This window comes from Gallinula chloropus (genome assembly GCF_964237585.1).
Source record: "Gallinula chloropus genome assembly, chromosome: 1".
NCBI classification, from domain to species: domain Eukaryota; kingdom Metazoa; phylum Chordata; class Aves; order Gruiformes; family Rallidae; genus Gallinula; species Gallinula chloropus.
In genome coordinates, this window is record NC_140085.1 from 52,918,968 (window position 1) to 52,935,597 (window position 16,630).

The following is a 16,630-nucleotide window of genomic DNA, read 5'->3' on the forward strand; positions in this document are numbered from 1 at the left end:
CACTAGGAATGGATCAGTAACAAAAAGCATTTAGATCCATCCATGCTACTGCAGGGATGTTTACTTCAGACTAGCTTTAGACTAGTCCAATAGACCAAATGTCCCCTCCATGCATGTGTTTCAAAACTATCTCATGAAAGCAGTCTCACAAACATTTTTCTTCTTAACTCAGCCTATCTGTGAGCCACTCCAGACATGGCATACTGTCATTGAGCTGTATCACGATAATATTAGCATGTCACTGGTCCTGCCACCATTGCCCATGCTCTAGCTTCTCATGGTCTGACAGAAAGGAGGTGCACAAGAAGCAGGGAGGGAGTATAACTGGGACACAGCACACCCAAACTGGCCAGAGGGATATTCCATATCATATGACATCACGCTCAGTGTATAAAACAGGGGAGATTGCTTCTTAGGACCAGGCATCAGTCAGTGGTGGGCAATTGCACTGCACATCTATCATTGTTATTATTATTATTGTTGTTGTTGTTTATTGTTGTTATTATTTATTTATTTATTTATTTATTTATTTATTTATTTGCTTTTCTTTTAGACTGTCTTTATCTCAACCCACGAGATTTACATTTTTTCTGATTCTCCTCTCCATCCCACCAGGGGAGTGAGCAAGCAGCAAGTGACACTTAATTGACTGCTGGGGTCAAACCGTGATAGCCTTTGTTCTCTTCCTGCTTTTATACTTTAGTATTTGTGGCTGACTCCACAGTGCCTACTGCTGGCTCTGAGAATAGTGAGCAGGCAAGGAAATATGCTGTAAGAGAGGAAGCACTGTTCTCTTACTATGGCAACTAGACATAAATGACAATCAAAATGAGCTGACTTAGGCTTTCTACATATCCTTTTGCCTGAGAAAGAAGATAGAGAAAATTGCTTTCTGGAAGTATTTGCTGATGTGGCTGTTCTGTCCCAGCTCTGAACACCTTTCATATGTTCATGGACCTATAAGGACCACTGATGGTATCCACGTTCCCATCTCCAATATGTCCACAGGCAGCTATAAACCACAAAGACTATCACTCAGTTGTCTGACAGCTTTACTCATTGAGGCATATTTAGTAACATGTTTTCAGTCATCAAAAGGACTTCTGATACACAAATGATCCATAATTCCAGTGCTGCATCCAGAGGGAACATTAACATCTTCTCTACAGGCAGTAATTGTGTTAGCATCATCTGGATCCTGCCTGCCTCATGGGAAATGCTGCATCCACAAGTCATGAGACCACACATATCCAGAAATGGAGCCAGTACCCAGTTTAACTGTAACAGTCACTTCTGTGTGAAAGGATGCTGTGGCGTTCACCATCTGCCTGCAAGATAACATGCTGCATGGCAGGCTGGACACATACATTGACAATGTTTCCCAAGCTATAGATTTGGACTGTGTTCTGCACTGCCCCTGCAAGGACACAGTTAAGACTTGTTTAACTTCTTAATAGACTGAAATAGCAAAGATCAGTTTCTTCAACACTCATTAGCATGGCCCTCTGTTCTCTTTGAATCTTCTCAGAACTCAAGGTGCTTGTCTCCAGGTCACAGTACCTTTCCAGATGAAGGGAAAACCAATGAGGAGTGCCTGGAGTAAGACAAGGAAAATAGGATTAACACTAAATGTCTTTTACAGTGTTTCAAATGTAATGGGAAGACAGATAAATGGATCTCGTGTCTCCTTGTGTCACCTAATTTTTATCCCCACTTTCACCTCCACGGAAAGGTAGTGGAGGTGTCTTCAAGGCCTCTGATGATTACTTACTTCACCTGTTTGGTCCTCAGTGGCATTGGGCTGATAGATGTATTTATTCTAAATAATGGGGTGTGGCTGTTAACTTCTTGTCTCCAGAGACATCCAGAAACTATGTGGGCCATTTTGCTATAAAAAAAAAAATCTAGTTGGAGTTGCTAAAAATGGTTGGTGAGGTGGAAGGAAAGAAAGGCCAACAAGGCCTATGTAGGTGACTGCCATGACTGGGAAGGAGAAGGAGTAAAATGTGAAGACAGCTAGAAATTCAGGACTGACTATGTCAGAGAGTGCTTTTCTATGTTTCCATAAAAAAAAAAACCCTTCTCTGTGTCCTCCTCCCCCTCCTCCAGTGAGATAAGAGCTTTTGTCCCATCCCCTCCCACTTTTCATCTATCAAGAGAAATGATTCATGTCCCCTGTGGCTATGCCTTTGGTTGAAACACTCCATTCAGAGAATGACTCTCCCCTTTCAATCTTATGATGGGCGGTTAGTACATTGTATTGAGTTAGTGCATTGTATTGAAGGCACTGTGCCCCAGAGGGTCCCCAGCTGTACCTCTTCGGTCTCAGAAATTATCTCTGCCTGCACAGCATGCCATAGCCAAGTTCTCTGTAGCTGTCTCACATGCAGAGGTTCAAAGGTCCGCAGAAAGGCACCAAGGTGGCCTCCAGAGGTACCATGAGCAGCCCATGGCTCATAATCGCTGCTGTTCAGCCCCAGAAAAGAAAATAAAAAGCTAAAAATCATAGTGACTAATGGCACAAAAATTTCCCTGAGCGCTGACACAGCCCATGGTGCACTAGCAATGGCAAATCTCCTGAGCATGGTCTAATGAAACAGGCAGGAGCAGCACTTTCAGATGTGGGAAGAACAGATGAGATTCCAGAAGTCACCACACTCTGTTGCAACTTGAGCATCTAGAAAGGGTCTGCAAGAACGAGGTAGACAAGAGTGCCCAGCCATGGAAGCAGTACTTCTTCCTCAGGTTAGCCCTGCCTCCTTCTTCGTCTCTCTCTGGTTGTTTTCATAGCTGATTCACTGGCCACCTCACAGAAGCATAGACACCTTTGGACTCCTCACAACAATCATGAGGTCAGCAGCCTCCTGATACTGACACCAGGTTATCCTGCTATCAGAAAGCACAGATTGATGAGCAGCATGATTTCCTTGGGCCTCTAGTCAGCACCCCGTGGGATCTTCTGTGATGCTGAGGACATTGATAGGTTTTCTGACCATCACCAAAATCAGCATTAGTAAAAGGTGAATGATGATAAAATTGCTACAGAAACAACAACAAATTCAGCAAAGTTCTGAGCTAGGTGACAGAAAGTGAGACAATTACATTAGAAAAATTATCAAGAAAGTAAAATAATGTGAGTCATGAAGAGATAAAGGCAGTTGACAGCTGATGCAAAGGTATACCTCCACCTTTTGGTCCATGTGTACACATGTGTTTCCTGTCATTGAAGGGGGTAAGGCTGTCAACCACTTGATTCAGATCTTTGTGTCCTCATTTGGGGTTCCCTTTCCCCCAAAAAGTGGATAGTTCTTACTGTTGGGCCAAAAAGATCACCACTAGTTTAACCTCTGAGTGGGATAAAAAACTAGAGGTGCAGTTGATAGCAAGTTGTCTAAAATCAAACAGGAAGAGCTACTCAGGATCCAGCAAAGGATGAAGGATGACTTTGGTGATGTCATTCTATCCTAATATCCAGTTTTTGAAAGCATGCCTTTAAAGCTCTAGCTCTATGCACTGGAATACCAGAAAATACCCACAGGACTGCTTTTAGACATTATACTCATAGAAACTCTTGAGATCAAAGGCCATAGCTTCTACTTAGTCCAAAAATTCCAGATTTAGATCTTCTTATGATTATGTTTTATGCAATCAAAATGTCCTGAATTGTTGCATACATCATCCTCAGTAATACTAAATGACACCTATTCTTCCCTTGTCCCAGATATTGTGTCTGCTGAAGAGCTAGGAGGTCTTTTCAGTCTTTTGGATGTGGATCTGTTGAAATTTTTCCCTGGTGAGAAAAAGTGTGTGTGCATAGCTATTTACCTTTAAATTCAGAAGATAGATTCTGACTGCAAAAATCATAGACAAGGTGCCTGTTGCAATGCTGCCAATCTTGGGTGGGAAATTCTGAACTCAGTTCGTAGTATTCTGGATTTGCCACTGGGGCAGGATCCCGAATTAGGCAGCACTGTGGAGTGAACGTGCCTGCACTGTCCTTTTATAGTAAGCTCCATGAGAAGTCAAAAGGCTTTTTGATTAGCAGAAACAAAAGTCAAACATTTTTAGAACACAAGCTTGAACTGTGAACTTTTAAGATATGTGACAAGGTAGACAGAATAGGAAACCAAAAGGTTTACATAGAGCTCTTCATCACCCATGGTGTATTTGCAGGCAGGTCCTTGTTTTTACTCAGTGGCTATCTCAACAGCAGCAAATGCAAAGTCTTCTCAGGTCTTTAGGGAGATAGGACCTTCCCATGTAAGAGCCACCTCTCTGCCTCTGATGTTGGCTCAGTTTCTGCACTGGTGCTGCAGGCAGCAGTTCCATGTAGTCACCCTGGACCTGACAGGACACTTCAGAGGTGTCCCTCCCTGAGCCTTATCTTTCACTGCTCCAGAGAAGGAATGATGTCCCCTTCCAACACCACAAATTCAAGGTGATCACACTTGTAAACTACGTAAAACACAACAGACAACCCACAAAGACAGGAAGAAAAATAAAAAAAAAAAAAAAAAAGAAAGAGCTGGTATGTTTCAGTGATCCAGAATTACTCACATTGGTGGTTCATAGTTTCATACAAGTTCCCAAAAGTGCTGCTTAAATCTCTCAGCTGGCCCAGCAGTTTAAAAGTAAGTGTTCTGTGCTTGTTAAAAAGATCTTCCTTGCAAACCAACAGAAGCATAAATTTGCTGTAGTCAAAGCCATCATTAAAAAAGCTGTGAAAGTGAACCCAGCTCTTCTTCCTTATACAGCAGATAAAAAGCTTAATTTTAATACACACAAAGTTGAGATCCACCAGATAGTGATATTACCTGTGGAGAAAATAGCATTAGTCTGAGAAGATCAGAGGAAACTGGTAGTAATCTGTGTTACTGAATTCACCTTGATGCTTCTGTTTCATACGTGATTACTTTTGAAGCTCTGTTGGTGTTTCTTTGGCTACCTTTCAGAGACAAAATCTCAAGTACCTTCTATCCTGATGTAATACTACACGGTTAAGAGCAGTGATGCACCTGTAAAAAGTGATGTCAAAGATGGTTTCTTTATAAGGATTTCTCCACCCATTAGGGTGCTACTTGACATTACCATTTTATTGTGAGAAACAGTTCCTTCTGGCTACTGCTTTCTCTTCATTTCAAAGGAGGCGATACTAGTGATAGATCAATAGGACCTAGGAGAGAAATCTCCGATGCTTTGTGTCTTTCTCTATGCTTCACTTACATCTTATTTTTCTTAAACATTTATTTTTCTCTAAACCCTACGGCCTTCATTTGAAGCCTTTTCCACAGCTGGCACGCTGGAATCATCCTCAGTGACACAGCTCGTGCTGGTACTGTTCTTTAAAGATAACAACCGAATGAACAACCAGCAGTGTCTGCAGAAGAACAATACTGCCCCTGTTTATGAGCAGTTAATATTTGAAAGGCTGTCAGGACTTGAAGCTTAGAGGTTTTATACTGCTCTGAGTCAAACAGTGTGCACATAGCTTCTTAGATGTTTGACACCACGGGTGCACATGTTGTAGCTGGTGCAAAATGATTGAAATACTATACATGGAAATACAGTCAATAGATGGGAGGGTGTTTATTCTTTAAAAAAAGAAATCAATCAGAAAATAGCATCAGCAAGGAAGCCTTCAGGGTGTAAACGATCTGTGAGAGGAATCTAAGATAGTGGTGCACTATAGAAAAAAATAAATACAAACAGTCCAAAGGCCATGACCTATTAATGAGGACTGGGGTAAGATGCAACAAAACTGGAGCACTAATACAATAAAGGAGTAGCACTTCCAGATAGATATTTAGAAGTGGGGTGTTTTTTTTATTTATTTTAAAACTGTGTAACATTTCATATGAAAATCAGATTCTGTTAATGATACTGTCGTGTCCGGATAACTAATCTGCCTGTCAATAAATATCTGAAAGGAAAACATTTGGCCAGCTATGAATGACAGTTAATAAGGTAGGTGATGTTATTAACAGACAGAACACAACTTTCCATAGAGGAGGACAGATACTGAAAGTTTATTAGTTTTTATATGTTAGACACATTGTAGAAAATGTGTTTTAGATAAGAGATTGGTTCTTGGCTCACAAGAAAACAAAATACTGCTTTTGTGCTGAAACTGCTGGCAAATATTCTAGTTCTGAGATTAATTTTCTGGGATAGGAGCAGCAGGAGGTGGCTGCCCTGCTGGGGTAGGTGGGCTGGAAGCCGAGCGGAGACACTGAGGTAGGCAAGGAATACCCACACAAGGCGAGCAGCGCAGGGATGGTAGCAGTGACCACAGACCATTACATTTCAGGGCAACTCCATGGGGACAGGGAGGTAACATGGTCATTTGGGAGCTTGAATCAATGGATGAGGACCAGGAAGGAATATGCTGGACGTAGACATACCCATGGCATAGCTTGAGTGAGTGTCAGGGATGTGGACCTGAGCTCACATGCAGCTCCTGCAGAAGGTGGGGTGGCCCTAGCCAGGCTTCTCATTGCTCTTTCTCACATGGGTCTGATCCAAAGCTCCATAGCTGAATCTTCTCTCATCCAGTCTTTGGGGCAGCCAAATCTCTGGGGCAGGGAAAGGGAAAATGCCTGCAGACCCTGCTGCTTTCCATCAACAGGATGGTGTATTTTCATGTATTGAGTGACCTAACAAAAATTTTGTCTATTGGCACCAAATTCAAAGAGTGAAATTGTCACATATATTTCAGTTGTTCTCAGTCTTTTGCTTATTGAATTGTTGGCCTGCATTTGCTTGCCTGCAGGCCTTTGTAACACACCATAGTAGACTGATATCTACTTTAACAACCCTTCTGACAGATCTCCAGTGGGAATTGAGAATTCATAAACTTCCCATGCTGTGTTTGCTTTGTATAGAGCTTGATGCCTTACCAGAATTGGGGACCAAACTGCATGAGATGTCTCAATCAGCAGGTCCCAAAAAAAAAAAAAAAAAAAAATCAGAATTTATTAATTATAAACATCAAAATAAATAATTTACATAACATGCCCAATCTAGATACTTTGAAAATTGTTTTAAAGGTGCTTTGCTTTTCTTTGTTATAAAAAGAAAACAAAAAATACCTTATATCTTTCAAAAGCCGTGTGTTCCCTGGGGGCCCTGTACACCATCTTCATGTCTTCCCTATATTAAATTATTCTTCATCAGTTTCTAGAGTCTGTTCTTTTCAAGTGTCAGTTGTTTAAGCATACCTCATCTCAAATCAGCTCTTGAAGTAAGATTCCCAGGATTCAGAGCTACGGTTTTTTTCTGTCTGCTGGACATAGTGTAAATTTAAGACTTGAAGTGACTGTGAATGACGATGAAAGAAGAATTTGCTGTGCATTTGACATCTAAGAATTTAATTTGAAATTTGAATTTAAATTTTAAAATGAAATTTAATTCAGAAACGTCAGGTTCAACAATGAAACACAACTCTCACTTTCTAATATGACTCCTTTGTTACAGAAATGACCTGAAAGATTCCCATTCTTAAATATGTGATTTCTCTTGTCTCTCTGTCATGACTTTAGGTAATGAGTTCACTACGTCATTTAAATATTTCTATTTATATTTTATATCCAACACCTGCAGCAAAAGACCTAAGAGTAAACTGTCATATCCATGATGTGGTGTGTCTGCACCATTCCTCTCTGATACTGAAGGAAACCAAGATCAAGATCATGCCACGCTGGCTTTCTGCATTTGAACAGGCAGATCAACTAAAGCTGGTGCAGCTTTCAAATGCAGACTGTAATTTTTTTCTCTGCTTTGAATCCAAATTGTATTTCAAATAAACTCTGAGAAGTAAATTGGGTCAGGCACAATATTAAGATCAAAATTCTCTCCTTGTTAAATTACTTTGACGCTCACTTCAAACTTAAGCTCAAAGCATTATGTTTCCGTCACACTTCCCTTGTTCCGCAGAAAGTGGGAATATACATAAGCCGGCAGAAATGGGAGACTGGCTTTCACCATGCACAGTGTCACTCTTGCACAGTTGGGAGATTCTTTGCAAAACACAAGGTTTCTAAACCTCTAAATCTTCTTAACAGTTTACCAGTTCGGTGTATTATCAGGTTAGCAGTAGTTATATTATGCATGTGTATAATGCTGTTGGTAAGTGAGGCTATTGCATAATTTTTTCTACTTTATTCTACTTCTGCCAGTATTTGAAATTGCTTAAAAACAGTATGGTGTGACAAGCTGCTCAGGTAGAGGCTTTATACATTTTTATCTTTAATGGCTAGCTTGAAACTCTTCATTTGTGTCACTGAGAAGCAATTGTGAAAGAGAAATTGCAGTTCTTTACTTCTTAGTAGCTTCAGAAATTCAGATGCGTGTTTCTTGGTTTGTTATGAAAACAAGATTTATGTGGTTATGCCTTCTGTGCCCGTGTTCCTACATGAATGCAGGTGGTGCACTTCTCTCTGTGATTCTGTCAATCCCAAACCAATAATATTTGGTTCAGTTGTCCAATCTCAATAGACAAAGAGGAAGCTGAAATATATTAAATTCCCAGGAGTTCCATGAAAAATGTGACCAGGTAGAGGAAAGAGACCTTTTTAAGCCTCCTCTGGGGGTGGAAAAATATAGCGCAGCTTCAACCGTTCTAAAATATCAGATACCCTACTGGGAGAGATAAATTAGGAATAATACAACGAAGGCAATATGTTTCATTTGCAGTTTGATACCAAAGGATCCACTCCTCAGTCTAATTTCTTCTTCTGTGAAATCTTAGGTACAAATCTGACATCTTATTGCATTCAGGATATTAATAATATTTCTTCTTCACTCTTTCACCTTTTCTGATGTCTAGTAAGAACTGAACTTATGTTACAGTCCTGGTATGCCATGGTTTAAAAGGCAAGCAGACATAAGAAAAAAGACCCACTGAAAACTAAGTCTTATTAGTGCTTTTGCTCACAAAGTGTTTTCATGTTGTACTAATCATTGGAAGAATGTTGATCAGAGAACAAGATAACTCTGATCCAAAGAAAGCAATATAAATAATTGCTGTTCTGAAAGATGTTTAATTACTGCTATCAGTAATTCTTACTCATTCTTGTTTTTCAGATGAAGCAGGTCGGTCACGATGGCTACAACCCCACCTCTGTAGCTGAATGGCTGGATTCCATTGAACTGGGTGACTATACCAAATCTTTTCTAATTAATGGCTATACATCGATGGACCTTGTGAAAAAAATCTGGGAGATTGAATTAATTAATGTAAGTTGATCAATTTATAGCAGTAATTCCTCCTAAATACATTACCTTACTTGCCTTTACAAGTATCAAAGAGAAAGCACAAAAGCAAATTGCACCACAAATACTGTCATCAAGTACTGTTAATGATTACAGCTTTCATGCCCATATCTAGGTTGAGTACCCTTTGCTTCCATTTGCTTTGCCATTGTCTTTAGCATGGTATTCAATCAGCATGACTGTGTCACCGCTTCAGGATGCTGAATGACATTTAAAAATAGATTTTGGTAGTTTATAGCTACAAAGCACAAGTCTTTGCTGTTAAAGTGCCTAGCAACAGTACTTCTTGTAAAGATATTTACAGTTTACTTTTTCCACATGTTCTGGCTAAATTAAACATAAAATTAGGAAACCTTAAATACAGTTAGTAAATTTTGCTTAAATGGACAACATATTTAATGATCAGTTTTTCTTGAAACTTTATTTACATGAGACAGTTAGGTGCCCACATATGGGCAACCATAATCTTTAATGTGGACTGCACTGCAGAGTAATTTGGAATGAAATGGATTTTGTACTGTTTCAGCCAAGACATTGACAGTACAGCATTGCCAGTGGAGTTTTCATGTAAGTTATGTGTCTGAAAGCTAGGGTTTTTTCCTTTTATAAAAGATAGACGATTGTAGTTTTGGATCTGCTGTGGCTTTTGAAATGAACTATATTGTCAGTTTATCTGAACTTTAGGATAATCCTTACATGGAGAAAAGCCCAATATCAGATTTTATTGACACTTCACAGACAAAAGGCTGTGCTTTTCCTACCAACACAGGAGCTACTAAAGCTCTGCCTCTAATTAGTGCCTAACTCCCAGAACAGTCAAAGACCTATCAGTAACTATAGACAGCCAAGCATAAGATAGAGCAGCTGATACAGTTTTATACTGAGAAACAGTTCCCAGTATGTCCCAGGCTGGAGAAATGGAGAACATGACGATGGTGTGAAGCTGTGATTCAACTGGTTCACGAGGCACAAGCAGGTATAGCCCAAGAACAGCATCTAAAGAAAAGAAATAACAGGAAGGGAAAAAAAAAGAAGATATTTCACATTAACTGGAAGACAAAATCATTGCATATTAGAATTTCTTTTCTTGCTGTCACATTACAGGTAATGATGTTAACTAGCACAAAAATGTAGAGTAAGAACTGAACTCTGCCTCAACATGTTATGTCTGTTGCCTTCAATGTATGTTGTAGGTGTATAATTGAAGACGGGATATGATTGATGCTATTATGCATGTCTGTTGCTAAGCTATTTACAACTGTGAGTCTTTTTTTCTGTAAGTGGTTGGAATTTTAATAACCGGGGACCCTTTGCTCCTGAAACTATTATAGATTAAAAACCAGCACTAACTTGAAAAAAAAGTGGAAGTCTCTGATCACATTGTTTTCTGTAACTTAATTTTGCATCCCAAAAACTTTGCCATAATCAATTCAGGAACAAATTACCCTGTAGCTCCCCCAAGTGGATCATTAAAACCTCATTAAAGGCTTGTGGTTTGATTCCAAACTTGCTTAAACCCATAAAAAGGAAAGTACCTGAAGATAACAGCACTTCTGTAGAATTGGTGTAAACCAGACTAGTATATACACTTCAACTTTACAGCTTAACACCTGCTTGTTTAGGGCCTATACTTCTTGGAAAAACATTCATTTTGCCATGAGTTGCAAAGCGAAGCTGTTAATATTATATAGGTATCTATATAATATTTGTATACCTACAGATGCCTAAAGAGATAAATATTTCTCCCACAATGTAGTACTAAATTATGTTATTCAAGAGCATAGTAGATAAACCAGCTCTACAGTCTCAGAATTTCTATTTTAGTTCAGTCAGTATATATTTAATTCCCACCAGTCAGCAGTAGCTAACTCTCAAGAGATAATGTTCACTGAGAAGATCTGTAGCTTAGAAAATTATTTACTGTTATTTTTCTATTTCAATTGAGGGGAATCTTTCAGGAATGGACAAGAAATTGGTTTGAAGCATTGTGCAGTCTGGCAGAACAAGATACTTATCTGTGACCAGCAGGCCTGCTGTCTGAAATAGATTTCAAAGGTCTCACTTCCCATTCAGGTGATGTCAAACAAGGGTTTATTACAGAGTTTTTCATAAAGGAATGCATAAAGGTCAAAGCCACTAAGTCTGGAATAGGGCTCCCAACTTGAGTAGGTCAGAATCCAGGCATTTGAAAAATATGAGAAAAAAACCAGACAATATTCTGGAAAGAGTTCAGAGTACCCTTGTTTTGGTGGTTCTTGGTGCTTAAACTGTAGATGGAGCAAGAAGTTTCATTTGCACCTACGCTAGATATGCAGTAAAATGTATCAAGGGCTACAGATACCATAACTTTCATTTTAGCCATCAGTTTAAACAGCTGCAGCTACTGAATTTAACATAAAACCCATTCTTGCTTTGGTGCAAGGAAAGCCTTAGTTTATATTTGGTGCTTCTTTCCATTAAGCCATTGGGAAATATCCCATGGCTTCTGGAGGAGGAAACACAGATTTGAAGGTAGAGATAATGTCTTTTTTTAGGTAAACTAGCATAGCTGAAAGGACAAGGAAGAGAAGGGGACATTTAATATTTCACAAGCACATCTTAGAAAATGAAAATTCTTTATTATCTTCTTTATACACTTTTTCTGACTGTCAACTTCTATGTCTGTGGATGAAGTTCATGATTTTTTTGTTAGATTTTTTTCCTAGATTTAAACTATTAATAAGGTCATCTTTTATCATAATGCATCTCAATATACTATTGTGTGTTTTACTTACCACATGCCTCTGAGTTTCCCTGTGTGATGCTGACCAAAATGCTTTTCTTCTACATTAGGGCATAAATCTATATAATTAAGTTATTAAAGCAAAAAGTTCATTTTTTGAAAGGCAGAAAGAAGAAAGCATATTCTTAAAGTCTCCCTGCAGCTGAATGAATCCTCCCTAAATTCCCTTCACAAACTATAAAGGATGGTGAAATAAAGGATCATACAGAGGATCATTCAAGGTGGTTAAATTATGGTTAATTATCTGGATTGCATGCTTGTCTCTCCCTACTGTAATACAGAGATGCTGTAAAATTAGCTTTAATATGAGTGCTGATCTGCTGGAGGGTAGGAAGGCTCTGTACAGGGATCTGGACAAGCTGGATCGATGGGCTGAGGCCAACTGTATGATACTCAACAAGGCTCAGTGCCAGGTCCTGCACTTGGGTCATAACAACCCCTTACCACAACACTACAGGCTTGGGGAAGGGTGGCTGGAAAGCTGCCTGGTGGAAAAGGACCAGGGTGTGTTGGTTGACAGGCAGCTGAGTATGAGCCAGCAGTGCACCCAACAGCAGCTGGCCAGCAGAACACCAACGGCATCCTGGCTTCTATCAGACAGTGTGGCCAGCAGGGCTAGGGAAGTGACTGTCACTTTGTGGTCAGTGCTGGTGAGGCCGTCCCTCTGATACTGTGTTGAGGTTGGGCCCCCTGGCTACCAGACAGACGCTGTGGTGCTGGAGCGTGTCCAAAGAAGAGCAACGAAGCTGGTGAAGGGTCTCGAGAACAAGTCAGAGGAGGAGCAGCTGAGGGAACTGGGGTGGTTGAGTCTGGAGACAGGGAGGCTGAGGGGATACCTTGGCACTCCCTACAACTGCCAGAAAGGAGGTTGTAGCCAGATGCCTACAATTTAATGCACCTTATTTCAGCAAGGTAATATAGCGTATGCATTTCTTCAAGCACAATCAAGCAAGAAATACTTAAACCATTTGAATCTGAAGATTCATTTTAAAAGTTATTCATTTGTTTTTCTTGTGAGCTCTCACTAGCATTCTCAGTCCTTTTCAACATGCCAGACATTGAAATTTATATTCTGTTTCACTAATTAGTCATTTAAACCAAGAATTTTCCCAGATCGGTTGGCTTCATTATTTTCTCACGTATTGTGCTTCCTGGGAAGTATTGTTCTAATTCCCTTATCCTGGGATTGTAAGTATTTAGAAAGCCTTCTCCCAGAACTGTCTGGTCCAACACTTCTAGGTTAGTCTTCCAGGTTTCTTGTCTCATTAGAGAGGTCAGATCCTGTACTCAGATTCAGATATTTGTTCGATGCTGTAGCTACATGGAACTTTTCTGAAATATATATAATCTGCTTTTAAAAAAAAAAAAGTCCACTGTATTCTGAAATCCCCTAGCCCATGTAAAGTGTGCACCTGTGCTTTAAAATATAAATGCTCTTCTACATGACTAATCATATTATTCTTGTCTGTTATTCTGGATTACTTACGTAACCCTCCCCCTCGGGGAGTCACTCTCTTCAGGGAACTTTTATCAAAGAGATTCTTCAGGCAAGATACAAACAGCTTAAAAGCACAAAGCAGGTTATTTATCATCTAACACACACAATACGTTGTAGGGGTAATGAACTAGGCATCAAATCAACCCCCACCAATGAGTCACTAAGTCTACCGGGCAAGTAGTCATCACTCAGGTAGGAGAGGGCTGGCCCCTGTTGCTCCCTGGAGCAGGCTGATCTATGATGTTGCTGAGTTGCTGTCTTCTGATTTCCCTTTTTTTCCTTGGGTTTTCATACCTTTTCATATGAGTGTTGTTATCCTGGAGGTGTCAGTTTCCCTTGTCTCAACAATCTTACTTATGTCTGCAACTTTACCTTTCTAATCTCGTAGGCTTCCAGCCTGTGCGCTCTCTCACAGCTCATTCTCACGCCCTAGCAGTTTCCTAAGAAGAAAACCAAGAATGGTTGCACAGCTGCTCTGTGTTGAAAGTAGGCCTTGTATCACAGATAGCTGAACTCCTGGGAGGAGGGTTACATGCAAGTGGCCTGGTTTACATTTCTTTTCCATTAGTGCATCCTGCACTTGTGAGCTGCTTCTGGTTTTGTACATCCATCTTTCAAATGTAACATTGATGATTATAAAATTCCTGTAAAATTGATGTTTACCAAATGGTTTCTTACTGCCCAGAGTTTGAGCTTTTGGGGAAGTGGTCTTGATACTGTCTCTCAGAAATTGCAGTCCTGGTTTACATTAGGGTATAATGATTGCTACTCAGAGTCAGATCAAAGTTACTAGAGAGAGAAAATAGCTAACAATGGACTGCCTTCCACAAGGTATAAATAAATATTTTCAACCCTTCATAACATCAACAAGTTCCACAATTTAATTTAATTACATACTGCATGAAAAGGGGATTATTTATATTAAAGGCTGCTACATGACCTGTACACTGCAGTCCACTGGGTTTTGTACTGTAAGAATGAAAGAGCATGAAGATGTCCATACTGAAGCAGATCAGAAGGTCTGCCTAACCCACTGTGCTGTCTAAAAAAATTACCTTAAACAGATAACCATGGAAGGTTACATGGATAGAACAAGCACATTATGAACTGCATAACATTTTTCTAGCCATTCATCATTTTCAGCTCAAGGGCTTCTGGAACTGGGCAAGTTCTTCCCAAGTGTTTTTTGTCTTTCTTACCCTGAATAAGTTATCATCATCATGAAGTTTTGTGATCTTACTTCAAGTCTTCTTTCCTATAGAATTTATAAATATATTGAAAAGCAGAAGTCTATTCAAAAATCACTTCAGAAATTCACTAAGAACCTTCCTCCATGGAGAAAAATTGCATTTTCTTCCACACTTTCCTGCTTTAACCAGGTATTTATCCTTGAAAGAAAGTCTTATGATTTAATGTCATGGCTATTGGGGTTTTTTCTTAAAAGCTTTTTAAGAGTGGCTTCATCAAAATACTTCAGGCAAACAAGCAGATCAGCAACCTCGACTTCTTGAAAGCTCCATAGAACTTCAACAGGCTTTTGAGGTATGAGGTGCCTTTGCACGCAGGCACTTTAATTCTTCCTGGTTGTATTTACCTGTATGTCCACTACTGGTATGCGTTATTGAATTCCTAGTAATTTGCCTGAGACAGGCTTAGAGGCCAGTATTCAGTGAATCTTCCATGAACTCTTTTCAAAAATTGTCAGCAATTTTATCAGCATCCAGTCCTTAGAAAACAAGAAGTTTTTAAGCAAAAATGTACACACCATTGCTAACAATGTTCATCCTTCAGTTCCTTATCTATTTATCTTTTTTTGTTCTATGGTTTGCTTTACACACTTCCATCATTTCTCCTTTCAGTCCTTTCAAACAAAAGAGCCTTAGACCATTTAGACATTCCAAATCTCAAGAACTCTTTTCTCTGTATCTTTCTAGTCCTCCTCTGTACAGTTCCGATATGCAGAGTGCGAGCTATAGATGTCTAATTTCAAAGTCAGAACTGCTTAATACATATCTATCTCAAGCCTATAGCTGTAATAGCAACCACTGTGTTGAACTTAGCTCTCAAAGCTCTCCTGAGGCCTCAGCCAACTATTGCAGCTACAATCTCTGTACAACTTATAGTCTCTGCCTTAAGAGTTTAAAAATGGACCACATACTGCATTCAGATCCCTTGACCATGTTAGTGTCTTAGCAGCCTCCCCATCTACTCCAGCAAAGCAAATAGCAACTCCACAGCCTGATTGGGGTAACACGTACCAAATGGATGGACACAGGGCAACAGGTGCAAGATGGAGCATAGGAGGTTCCATGTGAATATAAGAAAAAACCTTTTTCACTGTGAGGGTGACAGAGCACAGGAACAGGCTACCCAGAGAGGTTGTGGAGTCTTCTTCTCTGGAGATATTCAAAACCACCTGGATGCATTCCTGTGTGACCTAACCAAGGTGATCCTGCTCTGGCAGGGGGATTGGACTCGATGATCTTTTGGGGTCCTTTCCAATCCCTAATGTTCTGTGATTCTGTGGTTCTGTAATATAGAGCTCACTTGACAGCTTAATTTTCCAGGCTCCACACCATGAAAAGGTACCTTTTTCTTAGGAGGCCTGTCCTTTGGATGCTCTTTGACAAATCACTCTGCAACTCTTCTTATCTCGTTTTTACTTAATTTCCCAAGCGTGCCACTCTGCAGAAGCAGATCTTGAAGAGGAATGAAACATTAGATCTCAATAACATATTCTCAGACATTGTGACTGCAGGTCTACAATCCCTGCTCCTTTTCGTCTCCATGTCAGAGACCTGTGCTAGATTTCTGATCACTGAAAAGCCCCAGTCTTTTCTGTGCTTGAAGTCACAGTCCTTTCTGATCTCCCAGAGACACTGCTGGATGATAAAGATGCCCACAGCTCTTCCTGTAGTTGCTTTCTAAATAGCTCTAACAATTTTGATAATGAGAAGAGGTTTCAAGACTGTGAGTCTGCATTAGCAATAGGCTGTGGGATCTCAACTTACTATTCCATTATTAAAAATTACTTCTATAGTTGTTGAGTATAGAAAATTCACTGTATGACATTCAGGAAC

The 16,630-nt window shown here is 39.8% G+C and overlaps 1 protein-coding gene across 16 annotated transcripts in view; it reads left to right on the forward strand.

Annotated features, from left to right (window-relative positions):
• The window catches only part of ANKS1B (ankyrin repeat and sterile alpha motif domain containing 1B), a gene marked incomplete at both ends in the record, with an annotated part of 442,540 nt that overhangs the window by 270,691 nt on the left and 155,219 nt on the right, over nt 1-16,630 (forward strand). For all 16 annotated transcript variants that reach the window (XM_084267805.1, XM_084267813.1, XM_084267814.1 and 13 more), the window contains one exon: nt 9,082-9,234. In XM_084267805.1, the coding sequence (XP_084123931.1) occupies nt 9,082-9,234 (153 nt within the window). The remainder of the gene's footprint in view (nt 1-9,081; nt 9,235-16,630) is intronic.